The sequence below is a fragment of the Ixodes scapularis genome, unplaced genomic scaffold (assembly GCF_016920785.2).
Source record: "Ixodes scapularis isolate PalLabHiFi unplaced genomic scaffold, ASM1692078v2 PGA_scaffold3__209_contigs__length_174095766, whole genome shotgun sequence".
Taxonomy (NCBI): domain Eukaryota; kingdom Metazoa; phylum Arthropoda; class Arachnida; order Ixodida; family Ixodidae; genus Ixodes; species Ixodes scapularis.
In genome coordinates, this window is record NW_024609868.1 from 162,740,941 (window position 1) to 162,752,761 (window position 11,821).

The window sequence follows — 11,821 nt, forward strand, 5'->3', positions numbered from 1 at the left end:
GAAAGTGGTAACCAAGGTTATGTTTGTCATGTCTGCAAGTGTTGCCGCGGTTATATAATTCAAATATCCGTCTAATACACGGCAATTTGGATGGACCTTATTGAGAAATGAAACTAGTCAACGCATAATCACCGAAAAAAGCGCGGTAAACTTTCATCTCTAAAATATTCACCGATAAAACCAAAAACTTTATTTCCAAATAAAAGCCAAAAAAGTGTGTCAAATTCTAGAACACTAAAAGCAAAAAAACAGATCTCTAATTATAAAGCACGACTCAGAGCTTATATGAAAAACAAATTATTTGAAGTGTTTCACATGTCTGTCAGACAATTCGTGAAATCTAGAGATAGAGAAGTGTTGAAAAGATAGGAAAGCCTGCTCATGAAATCTACAAACACTATGTATAGTCCATAGCTAAAACACACATTTCTGAAGTCACCATAAGCAACAAATCGTTTGGCTTCCTTGCAGCCAATAGAGGTATATGCTGGGTGTAAGAATTCAGTGAGTATCCATGCAAATGCGGTAGTAATATGCAACTGGTGAGGGAGAGGGTCTTCAAGCTTCCTGTTCAGTTTCGGTGACACGTGTCTCCCCTCCACTAACGAGGGAATATGTAGCTATGTTCCTTCACGCCCAGTCTTCCTTCCTGCAATAGGATTCTGACTCTGGCCTACACTCAAGCGAGCTCACTCATAGTTGAGGCAAGGCAAATCGAGCCAATGATTGCTTATCCTGTCGGCAACAAGTAATGTCGGTAGTGTGGAATGTGGAGGGGACACCGCCAGCAAGAGGGGGAGGGACGAAGCTCGGCCCCTTCCTTTCCCCCTTATTGGTTTTAGAAGTATTTGAAATGTCCACGATGTGGAGGTGCAACCCAGCCCCATCTTTCCAACGCCTTGTCAGCAACTGTACTTATTATCTGAATGTTTACTATTTTCTAATTTTTTAAACTTTTTTAGGGGTTTATCTGTGGACTGTCCACAAGTACGCACTCAGCATCGATGGCTTGCTCATCTTTGAGAAAATACCAGACATACCAACGGCGTGTGCTGCACTCTTCGCGGGTCACTATTGCCTTAACCAGGGTGTCGAACCGGAACCGAACCGAACCGAAAACCGGAACAGAACCGTTATTTTTAGCCGAACCGGAACTGAACCGAACCGAAATCTTTGCCGCCATCTTGGAACTGAACCGGACCAAAACCGAAAAAGATATAACGGTAACCGGTTCAAAACGGTGCAAGGGAATATTTCTTTTTTTTTTCTTTTTTGTTAGTATCACAAAATGAACATATGGGAATAAAAAATTGGCGGCTGTATTTCTATCAGTGGATCAAATCGTCATATACAGAATTGAAAAGTATGGTAAATTGTGGGTTTCATGGCATTATGATTAACCATGTGTCACGTTGTCACGTGACGTCATGGTATCAATACATGTTGTCACGTGACCTCGTGACGTCGCGTGAATCACTGCGTCGGCTCGATTTAATTTAAGGAAGTCACTATACTTCGCGACAACTTTTCTTGGCAATGAAGTGGAAGGTACAGGCCCGCGTCCCCTCTCCCATTTTGAGTGTACGCAGGCTCTCCTCCTCCCCCATTTCCGCGGAGAGGAGGAGATCCTGCGTACACTCAAAATGGGAGAGGGGGCGCGGGACGTACCTTCCACTGCATTGCCAAAACAAGTTGTCGCCGAGTATAGATGTATTAACATTGTTGACAGCATGACGTAACATGACATCACGATTTCGCACCGAGAATCACGTGACACCGTGACGTAAGCGATTTTCATAACCCCTAGTCGAGTGCTCGGGTTCATGACAATCAGCATCGCCAAATATTCGGGTAACGGCTCATGTCAAATACATATGATAATAGCCCAACAGTCAACTTTCCGAGGGGGAAGGGGCCCGGTCAAGATGGTGACGACCGATGATGGTGTTCGCCCGATGGTAGCCCCCCGGGAAGTCGAATAAGAAAAAAAAAACTAAAAGTTGTTCGATCCCGCTGGACACATTACGACGTCGGTAGGTTTACGGTGGCCAGTGTGGCCACGTTTATTTTCAAAACAAAACGACAAGTCAACGGTAATATACACAACTTCCAAAATTAAAACCCCGTACTTTAGTCCCCAGTCTCAAGAGCCGAATTCCCCGAGAACCCTCTCGGCAGCCCTTTTCTAGCCTCGTAGACGCCTCCTTTCTCTCCAGAAATGGACCAATCACTTCAAATTTCACCACTCCCACGTGGTACACTGTCGTCCAATGGTCGGCGAGCTGTCATCCTGTCGCTGTAACGGCCAAACCTAAATTCCTTGTAGGGTTGTTCTCTGCAATTTTTCCAGTCTGACTGGCGCCAACCGCTAAGTTATTGCATCGGGCAAAAAGCGACAATTTTACACTAAGCGGCGAAACTCTCTATATACAGGCACATTCGGCTAGAAGCCACAACCAGCTGCAAGAAGGGATCTGTCCGAGCGGACTACCGAAACCCGAAACGTTTCTTAACGACCGTGGGGAAGCCGCTCCCCACTCCCGGCCGCTCTGCCCCCGCAAATGCTCCCTCCAAAACGCCGACACTCACAAAGAAAGCAAAAAAAATAAAACGATGCCGACGCAACTGTGGAAAGATAGACTTTTCTAAAACAAACTTTACTTATTTCTAACAAAATCCATCGTTACTTAACACCTCCCCACCAAGAATGTTGCAAGTACACTTGCTGTTCGCGCAACATCTGTCCCCCTTTTCGAGACAGACGCGTAGCATACGAAAACAAAACAGCAACAGAGGAGCTATACCCCCTGACAAAAAAAAAAAAATCTGTTGGGCGACAGGGAAAACCAACAACATACAAAAAAAAACACACACACACACACAAGCAAACACAGTCCGGTGAGACCCAAACCCGTACGTTCCAGATTCCACCATGACCAGTATTTACCTAAAGGAAACCGTAGACGCAGGCAGCCAATTCGGGACCGCTAACCGAAAAACAAAAATCCACAATACCTTTACAACACTGAAAAGTCAGAATTCGCTTTACTCGATGCGGTCGAGCCTCGACAAGGCATCTGCGCAAGTATTCAGAGACCCTTTGATGTGGGATATTTCAACATCGTATTTCTGTAACGCCAGAGTCCACCTCGTCAGACGAGCACTCGAGGGGGCCGAGTAAGTCAAATAGGTTAGCGGGTTATGATCTGTCCTCACCTTTACCTTTGAACCGAACAGCCACGTGTCCAAACGTCCCAATGCCCACACCACAGCGAACGCTTCTCTCTCGACAGCTGACCATTTCGACTGAGCGGCAGTAAGCTTCTTGCTCAAAAACGCTATTGGTTTCTCCCCTTCCTGCGACTCCTGGGAGAGACATGCCCCCACGGCGTGTTCGGATGCGTCGGTCGTGAGGATAAACTCCTTGCTCATGTCCGGGGCGGCCAGAGTCGGCACAGTAGCCAGCGTTTCCTTTACCGAGTTAAACGCCCGTTCTGCTTCTGTGCTCCACGGTATCGTGTTGGGAACCCGGCGGTTCGTGAGGTCAGTCAATGGGCGCACTACTTCCGAATATCCTGGAACGTATTCTCGATAATAGTTGAATAAGCCCAGGACACTTCTTAGTTCCCTCTTTGCCTTAGGCGCCTTGAGTGCTGCAATGGCGCTCATCCTCTCCGGGTCTGGAGGATGTGACGATGACCCCACCACGTGGCCTAGATACTTTACCTTCGGCTGTGCGAACCTACACTTTGTCGGGTTTACAGTAAGCCCCACTACCTGAATTGTCTCCAGAACCTTCTGGAGATGTTCCAAGTGCTCCTCCCAAGTCTCCGAATATACCGCCACATCATCAATGTACGCAGAAGCGTACCCCTGGTGTTCTTTTAGTACCTCATTCATGACGCGTTGAAATGTCGCAGCGGAATTTTTGAGCCCGTACGGCATCACTTTCCACGCATACAGCCCGCGCGGGGTCGCAAAGGCTGTGTACCTCTGCGAGTCCTCGTCTACCGGTACCTGCCAATAGCCTCGCGTCATGTCCAACACCGATATGTATCTGGCTTTTGCCACGTCGTAAAGAAGTTCTGTGACATTCCCCATCGGGAAGCTGTCTGCCTCTGATATTGCGTTCAAACGTCTGTAGTCTATACACATTCGGATCGACCCGTCTTTCTTGGCGACACACACGACAGGGTGCGCGAAGCTGCTGCCCACGGGGTAGATAAAGTCCCACTCGAGCAGCTGTGCTACCTGATCTTCGACCGCTTTTCTGAGGGCGATCGGCACCCTGTACGGATATGACTTCACGGGTTTCGCTTCGGCAACCAGCGCTATCTTATGTACCCCTACCACACTTCTCCCTGGTTTTTCAGAGAATACTTTCCTGAACTTCCTCAGCAATGTCGCGAGTTCCACCCGCTGGTCCGCACCAAGATGTGGCGAGTCATGGGTGATCTCCTCGATGGTCGCGTGATGCGCATTGTTTGCCGGAACGCTCTCTACATCTCCGAATTCTTCATCGGATTCAAAGATAACCCCAACATTCTGTGCCCGTGCGACATACCTGCGCAACTTGTTAGCGTGTACCCACCTGTCACCCCTCTCCGGACAGTCAACGATGTAACTGTCCGCGCGTTTTCGCTCCTTGATCACTGCGGGCCCCGACCATTTCGGCTGGAGTTTACCGGAAAGCCCCGTCTCGAGAACAAGCACCCTCTCGCCCACCGTGAACTCTTTCGGGCGTGCCCTCAAGTTGTACCGGTGGGCATATGCCTGTTGTTTCGCCCTAGCATGCTCGTCAACAACGCGGGCTGAGTCTACCATTCTTTCTCTCAAATCTTTCAGGTACTTGGCCGCTGGCCTGTTTAGTCCTAAAGGCGGCGTCCATTGCCCCGTCCATGTTCTTTTCAGTATAGACAGCGGGCCCTGAGGCTCTCTACCATACATCAATTCGAATGGGGACCTCCCCGTGACCTCATTCGGGACCTCCCGATACGCCCAAAGAAGGCACGGCACGTACTGGTCCCAACACCCTCCCCTCTCACTCACCACGTGGCGAAGCATTGCCTTAAAGGTGCCATTCCAACGCTCCACGATACCATTACTCTGGGGGTGATCAGGCGTAGAAAAACGAATTTCCACGCCCAATCGGCTGAGGAGCTCCTTGGTGAGCTGAGACGTGAAATTCGTCCCTTGATCACAACAGATCAGTTCGGGCACCCCGTGTCGCGAGAACACATCAACCAGTGCCTGGCACGTGGACTTTGCTGTGAGCGAGCGGAGAGGAATTACCTCGGGCCATCGCGTGCAGAGATCTACGACGGCCAGAGCGTACCTATGCCCGCGAGCTGTGCATGGCTCCATGGGACCGATGCAGTCCATAAAGACAGTCTCGAAAGGTCGCTCAGGTCTCGTCAACGGAGTTATTGGGACTCGGTCCGTCGCCATTTCCCGCGCGAAAATCTGACACCCATGACAAGACTGACAATATCTCTTGACATCCGCCGCCATGGTTGGCCAAAAGAACGAATTTCTAATCCTCTGTTTTGTTTTCTTTTGTGAGAAGTGCCCTCCACATGGCATGTCGTGCGCCAATTGTAACACCTCTTCCCTACGGGGCTTCGGGAGCACCAGCTGTTTGCATTCTTTCCCGTCAATTTGTTCCGTGTGATACAACAAATTACCTTCAATCAACATGCCATGCGTGCCGCTTCGGGCCTGTTCCCACGAGCCCTGCAAAGAGCCGTCGTCTCGCTGTTCGCTTGCGAACCCCGTTTCGGTCGCGCTCCGTTCCGTAACTGTCTCGACCAAGTCTACATCACACGTGCTCCCGGCCGAATCAATACCCTCTACCACTTCCTCGAACTCCAAAGGGGGATTGCCGGAGACCTGGTCCTGCTCCGCTCTGATTTCTGCCTCCAGCCTTTGCACCTGTTCTGCCTGCTCAGCAGACTCAGCGTTTGCTCGCGTAAGTTCCTCAAATGCGTCCGGCGTCAGCAGCGCGTCCACCCCCTGCGCGAGTCTTTCCGTTACCGCACACAGCACGGCGACATGTTGGCCAGTCCCGCCATCTGCGGTGCACAGCCCCAACGGCACATACCTCAGCTCTGCCGTCACCGTCTGGCCGAATGCACCTCTGAGCATGATTTCTCCCCCTCCCCGCCTGCGTGACTCCTCGGGCACCACCTCCCGCCTCACGACAGTTATGTCAGCGCCCGAGTCCAAACAGGCAGAGAAGGGTGTGCCCCCTGCCGTAAGCTGTACCCAGCTTATACCTGAACCTGTTTCCCCATGCCTGCGCGTCCCCGCCGTCTCAAGGGTCTCGCGTGACTGCGGCAAAAGCGCTGCCCTTGCACTCAGACCCGCGGAGGCCGATTTATTCCCGGAGTCCACGGCTCTATGCGCTAATCCAGGACAGTTCTGCTTAAAATGCCCCAGCTTCCCACACGCGAAGCACCCCTGTGGTCGGGGTTTCTCAATCCTTCGCTGGTCGCCCCCAACTTTCGCAGGCCCACCCCGCAAGTTCACCTGTGGCTTCTCAGCCAGTCTCTGGGGCCTCCAGTTTCGATTGTGTCTACTCTCCTCAAATTTCTCCGCAAGTCCCGCCACTTCCTTTGGCCTTAGCCATTCTTTGGTTTCGTTCTGAAGGACGTAGGCGCGTACATCATCCGGCATGGCATGCTTTAGGCGATCTGAGATGGTCAGCTGCCGTAGATCATCTAGTGTCTCTACCTTGCGGCTCTCCATGTAGTATCCATACATAGTACTAAGATTTGTAGAGAACTGTGCCCACGACTCGTTCTCTTGTTTGCGCGCGACATTAAACCTCCGCTTGTACTCGTCCGGAGTCATCCTGAGCTCGTCGAGGATAATGTCTCGTAGCTCCCTGTACTTCAATACCCGTCCCTCTGCTCTGTTTGCAACAACGGCGCTCGCTTTCTCATTTAGAAAAGGCAAAAGGATTGCACCGTGTAGGTCCTGTGGCACCTCACAACTCGCCAACATGGTTTCAGCGCTTTTAAACCATGCAGGCACCAATGTGTCTGTCACGGGCATTGGCGCCAGCACCGCACGTAGCTCCTTTGCATACCGTCCGACTCCCCCCACACCCCGAGTGCTCTCTTCATGAGGCTGCCCCGTTATTTTTAGCTGCTCTAATTTTATTTTCTCGAGATCTATCTTTAGTTTCATGAGTGTAATCTCAGCACTAAGGTCATCCGAATCCGGTGACTGCCCTCCCCCACTGTTGCCAGCATCTGGTTCAGAGTTGGCCTCACTGAGGGAAGACCCTGGGGTCTTCGATCTAGTCTCTCTGGTCATGATGAGCCTCGGAGAAAACGGGAAAGGGACTCACCCACTGTTGTTTGGCAAAATCCAATCAGCTGCTCCTCCAGTCGCCGCCACCCACTTGCCGCAGTGTCCCCACTCGGCCTGACGATCGTGCCCGTCGCCTGGAAGTCTCAGCCCCTTCTTCGTTCACCGGAAAAAAAAAAGAAGAAAAACAAAATCACACAGAAAAAAAAAAAAAACGCACAATTTTCTGGCACCACAACGAAGTTCAGCACTGCAGCGACGATCTCGTCTCTCCTCTTGAGGCTTGCCCCGATATTCTGTCGCCGCTCGCTGAAGATGCTTCGCCGGTCCGCAGGTGAAGCCACAGGTCCTCCTGTTCTCCGACGTAAATGACGCCCAGGACCGCCTGTCAGCTGCCACCACTCCTTTTGGGTAACTGTACCCCCCCGGGCTTCTCGCGTAGATATTGCCACGGTCCTCACTCCGGCAGGAGCGAGCCTTGTCCGCAGTCCAGCAGACGACTTCTTTGGGTAACTGTACCCCCCGGGCTTCTCACGTAGATATTGCCACGGTCCTCACTCCGGCAGGAGCGACCCTTGTCAGCAGTCCAGCAGACGGGACCCTTGTCTGCAGTCCAGCAGACGCGACCCCTGTCCGCAATCCAGCAGACGAAACACTTGTCGCATAGAGCCCAGGTACGCTCCGCCTGCCCCCGTTGATACCTTCGTTTTCGCTCACCGCCCGTCGCAGGAAGTCAGCAGGATCCTGTCGACTGCGCCAGTCAACTTTCCGAGGGGGAAGGGGCCCGGTCAAGATGGTCACGACCGATGATGGTGTTCGCCCGATGGTAGCCCCCCGGGAAGTCGAATAAGAAAAAAAAAACTAAAAGTTGTTCGATCCCGCTGGACACATTACGACGTCGGTAGGTTTACGGTGGCCAGTGTGGCCACGTTTATTTTCAAAACAAAACGACAAGTCAACGGTAATATACACAACTTCCAAAATTAAAACCCCGTACTTTAGTCCCCAGTCTCAAGAGCCGAATTCCCCGAGAACCCTCTCGGCAGCCCTTTTCTAGCCTCGTAGATGCCTCCTTTCTCTCCAAAAATGGACCAATCACTTCAAATTTCACCACTCCCACGTGGTACACTGTCGTCCAATGGTCGGCGAGCTGTCATCCTGTCGCTGTAACGGCCAAACCTAAATTCCTTGTAGGGTTGTTCTCTGCAATTTTTCCAGTCTGACTGGCGCCAACCGCTAAGTTATTGCATCGGGCAAAAAGCGACAATTTTACACTAAGCGGCGAAACTCTCTATATACAGGCACATTCGGCTAGAAGCCACAACCAGCTGCAAGAAGGGATCTGTCCGAGCGGACTACCGAAACCCGAAACGTTTCTTAACGACCGTGGGGAAGCCGCTCCCCACTCCCGGCCGCTCTGCCCCCGCAAATGCTCCCTCCAAAACGCCGACACTCACAAAGAAAGCAAAAAAAATAAAACGATGCCGACGCAACTGTGGAAAGATAGACTTTTCTAAAACAAACTTTACTTATTTCTAACAAAATCCATCGTTACTTAACACCAACTCTAACAATATCTGAAGCTCAGCCCAAGCTTTTGGTTTCCAAACCCTAGCCGCCTAGAGAATGACTGTGATGAACACTGGCGGTATCAGGCCGCTTGTTTAAAACAAGGCCGCTTGTTTAAATTGCGAGTTGAGATATCGACAGCTGTCTCTTTCCTTTATTTTTTCTGCATCTACTATTAGGTCAAAACTAATGGATGTTTCAGCAAGCTATCAACGTTGGGTGTTATTTCTTAACACTATTTATTGAAAGTACAAGAAAAAAGGTTGCAAGACCCATCTCACGTTATTGAGGCACCCAAATATTTTTTCGTTGTTGCTGAACTGCATCCGAAAGATGTCCCTGAGAATAGAAGTACTGAAATTACTAAATGCGACTTATTAATATGACGTTACATAGAACTACACGCGTGTACGGAAGGAATACAAAAAAAAAGATATTTTAGTGACCTCAGAGAGACAGCCGAACGTTGGCAGTCGCTGTAAATCTCACACGAGCGTCGTTCTCAAGTTATTGCCCAAGTTTCGACTCCCTCTGTACTTTGCTTAAAGGAGCTATAAAAATATTTCTATACATCACTAAATACTACTCAGGATCACTTCCTAACGCTAATAACTGCTTGAACTTGGCTTTGCAATTTTTTCTAGACAATGGCAGTCGTCGAAAAATTCGAGAAACATGAGCATCGTTCATCCCCTCAACTCGGAGCCAGAAGCGGCCATGTGGCCTGAGCCTATCTTATGCCGCCAACGTTAATCATACCACCGCGCTGGGGTTTAAAAGGAACAAAACGCATGCTCAGCTCCAGGCATTGTTAAGGCCGGTTCAGACACTTGCGTTTAAGTGCGTTTGACTGCGTTGCGTCGAGAACAGAAAGCGAGTCACAGGCACATCTGTGCTTCGAATGAAGCGTGGAATCCAATCCAAGGAATCATCTTGGCACGCGATTTAAGCAGAAGGGATGTCCTGGTTTCTAGCAGCTGCAACGCAGTCAAGCGCAGTCAAACGCAACTGTCTGAACCAGGGTTTAGCTTTTGTTGCTGAAAACTTTATTTTTCGTACATTCAAAAGGGAAAAATGATGGGATCAGGCGACTGGGAGCCCTTGAGCCCCGGCGGCCTCCGCAGCCCATTCACAGGCCGCCGCTTGAACGACCGCATCTAAGCTACACATCAGTGCGTCCCACTGCTCCATAGTTTCGACGTTTCCATATCTCTTCGGGAGGTTGGGGCACCCCCACATCATGTGGGTGAGGTTGGCTGGCTGAGGACAGAATTTTCATATGGCCGTGTACCTATCGGGATAAATGTGCGAATATATTGTGGGATGAGGATATGTGTTTGCCTGCAATCGGCGCCAGGTATGTTCCTGGGCCTTGCTTAAGGATTTGTGGCCGGCGGGGTATCGTTTGCGAGCGAGACGGTATGCCTGCGCAATTTCCTGATACATGGTCAGTACATCCTTGTGGAGGGTCAAACCACTTTCCCAATCTCCTGGTGCCCGGTAGGCAAGTTCTCGGGCGGTGTTGTGGGCAAAGTCGTTGCCTGGGAGAGAGGAGTGGGCGGGTGCCCAGACAATGCTGACCGTGTCAGTGGGGACGATGTCTCGGAGGATGGCTAGTTGGGCTAGTTGGTTTTGCATCATGGTGTAATACGCCAAAACAACAGGGACAGACAAAACGAAGGTAGAACTAGACAGGACGCGGCGTAACTTTCAACTGAATTGTTTATTTAGAAGACAGACTTTAGGAAAAATATAATATAAAAGCAGGCACACGTGGCAGAACAACAGATATGGTCCAAAAACACACCCCCCTCAAATGCCAGCGTCATTGGTTCTTCAAATAGTAGAATTCTTTATCAGTCAATGACAAAGAGGGAGCGCTTATGCAAGTATTGTCGTGGTGGGACCTAATCAGGAAAGCTTCATGAATTTCTCTTGCCGTTTTTGTTTTATAATGGCCCATGACACAGGTGTCACCAAAGATGGGGCTGCACTTTTCAGAGTTAGGCCCGCAATCGCAACGGTCACAATGAACCGCTAAGTGGCCAGACGGGGACTGTCTGATCGCCAACGCATGCTCTCTGACCCTATCATTAATGCATCTCCCCGTCTGGCCAACGTACACCTTACCACATGACAAGGGGATTTTATACGTGACACTGGTAGCGCACTCGCGGAACTTGGTGACATGTCGTTTTTTGCATGACTCTCGTGTCACATCCGATTCGTCTCCTAATCGGCTTATCCTCTTACACAGCGAAGAAAGTTTGTTCGGTGCGGAAAAAACGACTGGTATATCAAAGCGATGGGCCACCTTCTTCAGATTGTGGGACATCTTATGTATGTACGGTAGGACAACAGGCCTACCTACTCTCTTAGGAGCCCTTTCGCACACTGCGCTGTTGTCTTTTCTCATCTTTTTTGCTAAGGACTCTAAAACATCTCGAAGAACATGACGAGGGTACCCTGCCGCTTCAAGTCTGCTGAGTTGAGAATGAAAACTGTTGTTCATCCTGGGGGGGCATGATTTCTTTAGCGCAGCCCTTAGGCAAGATGAAGCAATGCCCCTCTTCACTAACTTGGAATGCGCCGAGCTGAATGGAAGCATTCCTTTCTTGGAACGGGGCTCATACGCCCAGCAGGTATGCTCCGCTCCGAAATATATCCCAAGATCCAAAAACTGCAGCCGACCACAGACCGACGTCTCGTGGGTGAATTTTAAGCCGAAAGCGCAGCTAGCGAACAATTTTAAGAAATCGGTGATTGCTTGATCATCCGCAATTACAGGGCAGGAAACACACACCAAATAATCGTCTACGTAACGAAAAATTTTTACATGTTCCTACAGGGAGGAGTCCTCAAGGGGACAACAGGCTTCTCTATTGACGTGGAAGACCTTTTTTATTCGGTCCCCCATGAACACCTTTTTGAGGCTGTT

The 11,821-nt window shown here is 50.2% G+C and overlaps 1 protein-coding gene across 1 annotated transcript; it reads right to left on the minus strand.

The window, feature by feature from the left end:
- Positions 1 to 3,045: 3,045 nt before the first annotated feature.
- On the minus strand, positions 3,046 to 7,320 carry LOC120840462. Its single transcript, XM_040211023.3, has 3 exons — positions 4,252 to 7,320; positions 3,223 to 3,471; positions 3,046 to 3,129 (listed from the first exon to the last, which is right to left on the minus strand). The coding sequence occupies exons 1-3, from the start codon at positions 7,318 to 7,320 to the stop codon at positions 3,046 to 3,048; spliced, it is 3,402 nt and encodes a 1,133-aa protein (XP_040066957.1).
- Positions 7,321 to 11,821: the final 4,501 nt, after the last annotated feature.

What these genes read in the sequence shown, in the direction of transcription:
- LOC120840462 (XM_040211023.3), bottom strand. Translation starts at nt 7,320, where the DNA reads ATGACCAGAGAGACTAGATCGAAGACCCCAGGGTCTTCCCTCAGTGAG. An exon ending in GAAAAGCGGTCGAAGATCAG is followed by an intron (nt 3,472 to 4,251) that starts GTAGCACAGCTG and finishes AACTCGGTAAAG; the next exon opens with GAAACGCTGGCTACTGTGCC. An exon ending in CGTGGCTGTTCGGTTCAAAG is followed by an intron (nt 3,130 to 3,222) that starts GTAAAGGTGAGG and finishes CTGGCGTTACAG; the next exon opens with AAATACGATGTTGAAATATC.